Source organism: Salvelinus fontinalis, chromosome 7, assembly GCF_029448725.1.
Source record: "Salvelinus fontinalis isolate EN_2023a chromosome 7, ASM2944872v1, whole genome shotgun sequence".
NCBI lineage: Eukaryota > Metazoa > Chordata > Actinopteri > Salmoniformes > Salmonidae > Salvelinus > Salvelinus fontinalis.
In genome coordinates this window covers 67174700-67180167 of record NC_074671.1, presented here as the reverse complement: position 1 = coordinate 67180167, position 5468 = coordinate 67174700, and the positions used below count along the sequence as shown (strand labels likewise).

General features: G+C 54.3%; 1 protein-coding gene across 1 annotated transcript in view; it reads left to right on the top strand.

Moving 5' to 3' along the window:
- Positions 1-5268, top strand: part of LOC129858864 (C5a anaphylatoxin chemotactic receptor 1) — an 8873-nt gene extending 3605 nt beyond the window's left edge. The window contains exon 3 of the mRNA XM_055928099.1: positions 4118-5268. Coding sequence (XP_055784074.1) covers positions 4118-5080 — 963 coding nt within the window. The 3' untranslated portion in view covers positions 5081-5268. The remainder of the gene's footprint in view (positions 1-4117) is intronic.
- The last annotated feature ends 200 nt before the right edge of the window (positions 5269-5468 follow it).

Sequence of the window (5468 nt, the reverse complement as noted above, 5' to 3'; positions counted from 1 at the left end):
CCTGCCATGTTGAATCAGGTGGTTAGTGTTGGGCTGGAACAAGACCCTGTCATGTTGAATCAGGGGGGTTAGTGTTGGGCTGGAACAAGACCCTGCCATGTTGAATCAGGTGTGTTAGTGCTGGGCTGGAACAAGACCCTGCCATGTTGAATCAGGTGGTTAGTGCTGGGCTGGAACAAGACCCTGCCATGTTGAATCAGGGGGGTTAGTGTTGGGCTGGAACAAGACCCTGCCATGTTGAATCAGGGAGGTTAGTGCTGGGCTGGAACAAGACCCTGCCATGTTGAATCAGGTGGTTAGTGTTGGGCTGGAACAAGACCCTGCCATGTTGAATCAGGGGGGTTAGTGCTGGGCTGGAACAAGACCCTGCCATGTTGAATCAGGGGGGTTAGTGTTGGGCTGGAACAAGACCCTGCCATGTTGAATCAGGGGGGTTAGTGTTGGGCTGGAACAAGACCCTGCCATGTTGAATCAGGGGGGATAGTGTTGGGCTGGAACAAGACCCTGCCATGTTGAATCAGGTGGTTAGTGCTGGGCTGGAACAAGACCCTGCCATGTTGAATCAGGGGGGTTAGTGCTGGGCTGGAACAAGACCCTGCCATGTTGAATCAGGTGTGTTAGTGTTGGGCTGGAACAAGACCCTGCCATGTTGAATCAGGTGTGTTAGTGCTGGGCTGGAACAAGACCCTGCCATGTTGAATCAGGTGTGTTAGTGCTGGGCTGGAACAAGACCCTGCCATGTTGAATCAGGTGGTTAGTGCTGGGCTGGAACAAGACCCTGCCATGTTGAATCAGGGGGGTTAGTGTTGGGCTGGAACAAGACCCTGCCATGTTGAATCAGGGAGGTTAGTGCTGGGCTGGAACAAGACCCTGCCATGTTGAATCAGGTGGTTAGTGTTGGGCTGGAACAAGACCCTGCCATGTTGAATCAGGGGGGTTAGTGCTGGGCTGGAACAAGACCCTGCCATGTTGAATCAGGGGGGTTAGTGTTGGGCTGGAACAAGACCCTGCCATGTTGAATCAGGGGGGTTAGTGTTGGGCTGGAACAAGACCCTGCCATGTTGAATCAGGGGGGATAGTGTTGGGCTGGAACAAGACCCTGCCATGTTGAATCAGGTGGTTAGTGCTGGGCTGGAACAAGACCCTGCCATGTTGAATCAGGGGGGTTAGTGCTGGGCTGGAACAAGACCCTGCCATGTTGAATCAGGTGTGTTAGTGTTGGGCTGGAACAAGACCCTGCCATGTTGAATCAGGGGGGTTAGTGCTGGGCTGGAACAAGACCCTGCCATGTTGAATCAGGGGGGTTAGTGCTGGGCTGGAACAAGACCCTGCCATGTTGAATCAGGTGTGTTAGTGCTGGGCTGGAACAAGACCCTGCCATGTTGAATCAGGTGGTTTAGTGTTGGGCTGGAACAAGACCCTGCCATGTTGAATCAGGTGTGTTAGTGTTGGGCTGGAACAAGACCATGCCATGTTGAATCAGGTGTGTTAGTGTTGGGCTGGAACAAGACCCTGCCATGTTGAATCAGGTGTGTTAGTGCTGGGCTGGAACAAGACCCTGCCATGTTGAATCAGGGGGGTTAGTGTTGGGCTGGAACAAGACCATGCCATGTTGAATCAGGTGGTTAGTGCTGGGCTGGAACAAGACCATGCCATGTTGAATCAGGTGGTTAGTGCTGGGCTGGAACAAGACCATGCCATGTTGAATCAGGTGGTTAGTGCTGGGCTGGAACAAGACCCTGCCATGTTGAATCAGGTGTGTTAGTGCTGGGCTGGAACAAGACCCTGCCATGTTGAATCAGGTGTGTTAGTGTTGGGCTGGAACAAGACCCTGCCATGTTGAATCAGATGTGTTAGTGCTGGGCTGGAACAAGACCCTGCCATGTTGAATCAGGTGTGTTAGTGTTGGGCTGGAACAAGACCCTGCCATGTTGAATCAGGGGGGTTAGTGCTGGGCTGGAACAAGACCCTGCCATGTTGAATCAGATGTGTTAGTGCTGGGCTGGAACAAGACCCTGCCATGTTGAATCAGGTGTGTTAGTGTTGGGCTGGAACAAGACCCTGCCATGTTGAATCAGGGGGGTTAGTGCTGGGCTGGAACAAGACCCTGCCCTGTTGAATCAGATGTGTTAGTGCTGGGCTGGAACAAGACCCTGCCATGTTGAATCAGGTGTGTTAGTGTTGGGCTGGAACAAGACCCTGCCATGTTGAATCAGGTGTGTTAGTGTTGGGCTGGAACAAGACCCTGCCATGTTGAATCAGGGGGGTTAGTGCTGGGCTGGAACAAGACCCTGCCCTGTTGAATCAGATGTGTTAGTGCTGGGCTGGAACAAGACCCTGCCATGTTGAATCAGGGGGGTTAGTGCTGGGCTGGAACAAGACCCTGCCATGTTGAATCAGGTGTGTTAGTGTTGGGCTGGAACAAGACCCTGCCATGTTGAATCAGGGGGGTTAGTGCTGGGCTGGAACAAGACCCTGCCATGTTGAATCAGGTGGTTAGTGCTGGGCTGGAACAAGACCCTGCCATGTTGAATCAGGTGTGTTAGTGTTGGGCTGGAACAAGACCCTGCCATGTTGAATCAGGGGGGTTAGTGCTGGGCTGGAACAAGACCCTGCCATGTTGAATCAGGGGGGTTAGTGTTGGGCTGGAACAAGACCCTGCCATGTTGAATCAGATGTGTTAGTGTTGGGCTGGAACAAGACCCTGCCATGTTGAATCAGGGGGGTTAGTGTTGGGCTGGAACAAGACCCTGCCATGTTGAATCAGGGGGGTTAGTGCTGGGCTGGAACAAGACCCTGCCATGTTGAATCAAGGGTGTTAGTGCTGGGCTGGAACAAGACCATGCCATGTTGAATCAGGTGTGTTAGTGCTGGGCTGGAACAAGACCCTGCCATGTTGAATCAGGGGGGTTAGTGCTGGGCTGGAACAAGACCCTGCCATGTTGAATCAGGTGTGTTAGTGCTGGGCTGGAACAAGACCCTGCCATGTTGAATCAGGTGGTTAGTGCTGGGCTGGAACAAGACCCTGCCATGTTGAATCAGGGGGGTTAGTGTTGGGCTGGAACAAGACCCTGCCATGTTGAATCAGGTGGTTAGTGCTGGGCTGGAACAAGACCCTGCCATGTTGAATCAGGTGGTTAGTGCTGGGCTGGAACAAGACCCTGCCATGTTGAATCAGGGGGGTTAGTGTTGGGCTTGAACAAGACCCTGCTATGTTGAATCAGGTGGGTTAGTGCTGGGCTGGAACAAGACCCTGCCATGTTGAATCAGGGGGGTTAGTGTTGGGCTGGAACAAGACCCTGCCATGTTGAATCAGGGGGGTTAGTGCTGGGCTGGAACAAGACCCTGCCATGTTGAATCAGGGGGGTTAGTGCTGGGCTGGAGCAAGACCCTGCCATGTTGAATCAGGGGGGTTAGTGCTGGGCTGGAACAAGACCCTGCCATGTTGAATCAGGGGGGTTAGTGTTGGGCTGGAACAAGACCCTGCCATGTTGAATCAGGGGGGTTAGTGCTGGGCTGGAACAAGACCCTGCCATGTTGAATCAGGGGGGTTAGTGTTGGGCTGGAACAAGACCCTGCCATGTTGAATCAGGGGGGTTAGTGCTGGGCTGGAACAAGACCCTGCCATGTTGAATCAGGGGGGTTAGTGTTGGGCTGGAACAAGACCCTGCCATGTTGAATCAGGGGGGTTAGTGTTGGGCTGGAACAAGACCCTGCCATGTTGAATCAGGGGGGTTAGTGCTGGGCTGGAACAAGACCCTGCCATGTTGAATCAGGGGGGTTAGTGTTGGGCTGGAACAAGACCCTGCCATGTTGAATCAGGGGGGTTAGTGCTGGGCTGGAACAAGACCCTGCCATGTTGAATCAGGGGGGTTAGTGTTGGGCTGGAACAAGACCCTGCCATGTTGAATCAGGGGGGTTAGTGTTGGGCTCGAACAAGACCCTGCCATGTTGAATCAGGTGGTTAGTGTTGGGCTGGAACAAGACCATGCCATGTTGAATCAGGTGGTTAGTGCTGGGCTGGAACAAGACCATTCCTACTTGGCATAGCTCCAGTTCTTGAGGTTCCTGCAGTGTCTGCTGGTTTATGACATCACTTCCTCTTATCTGTCCCCAGGTGGGCGTGTCCTTGAACAGCCTAGTGGTGTACGCGTTGGCCTGGCGTGGGCGTGGCCGCCTGACGAGGCGTGGCAGCTTGGGCAAAGGGGAGACGCGTGGCGCCAGCAGCTTCCGTGTCTACGTAGTGAACCTGGCGTTTGCTGACCTGGTTCTCCTCCTCCGCACCCCCCTGATGCTGGCGTACCTGGCCCACGGCTGTAGCTGGCCCATGGGGAAACTGGTCTGCCGCCTGGTGGTATTCCTGAGAGGCCTGGGGCTATACGCTGCGGCCTTCCTGCTGTGTGCCGTGGCTGTGGAGAGATGTCTGTGTCTCCTCAGGCCGGTCTGGTCCAGTCTGAAGCGTCCTCGCTGGGCGGTTCCTCTGGTGTGTGGTGTCCTGTGGGGTTTGGCTGCTGCCCTGGCTGCCCCCTACCTCCACACTGCCGACCTGCTGGAGATCAACGGTACTACCCAGTGTCTGGAGAGCCTAGGGTACAGCAAGGGGCTGTTTGTGACAGAGACGGTCGCTGGGTTCATCCTGCCGTTAACAGTGTTCCTGGTGAGCAACGTAGCCGTGCTGTGGAGCGCCAGGCAGGCAGGGGGCGCCGGACCGACCTCTCCAACCTCCTCTTCGGCGACTGCGAGACAGATGGCCAGGCTGTACCGGGTCCTCTTCCTCACCATGCTCCTCTTCCTCTCCTGCTGGGTGCCCTACTTTACCTGCCGCTTCCTGCGGGCGCTGGCTGCAGGGCGGGCCGACCGGGCGGGGCTGTACCGGGCGTCGTTCACGGGGGCATATATCTCTCTGTTCCTGGTGTACCTGAAGAGCTCCCTGAACCCTGTCCTCTACGTGTTCGCTGCGCGAGGCCTGGGGCGCACCGTCCGCGCCTCGCTCCCCTCCACCATCGAGAGAGTCTTCAATGATGACTTGTCTGACTCCAAGAGTAGACGGACCCTAAGGAGGGACGATTCACAGATCTAGTGCCCTAAAAAGCCCTGTTAGAGACCGTACATATGGGAGATTCACAGATCTAGTGCCCTAAAAAGCCCTGTTAGGGACCTTGCAGTTTTACTAGCAGACTGTAGAGATCCACTGTGACATACTGTGTATTACTGCAGTTTTACTAGCAGACTGTAGAGATCCACTGTGACATATTGTGGATTACTGCAGTTTTACTAGCAGACTGTAGAGATCCACTGTGACATACTGTGGATTACTGCAGTTTTACTAGCAGACTGTAGAGATCCACTGTGACATACTGTGTATTACTGCAGTTTTACTAGCAGACTGTTGAGATCCACTGTGACATACTGTGGATTACTGCAGTTTTACTAGCAGACTGTAGAGATCCACTGTGACATACTGTGGA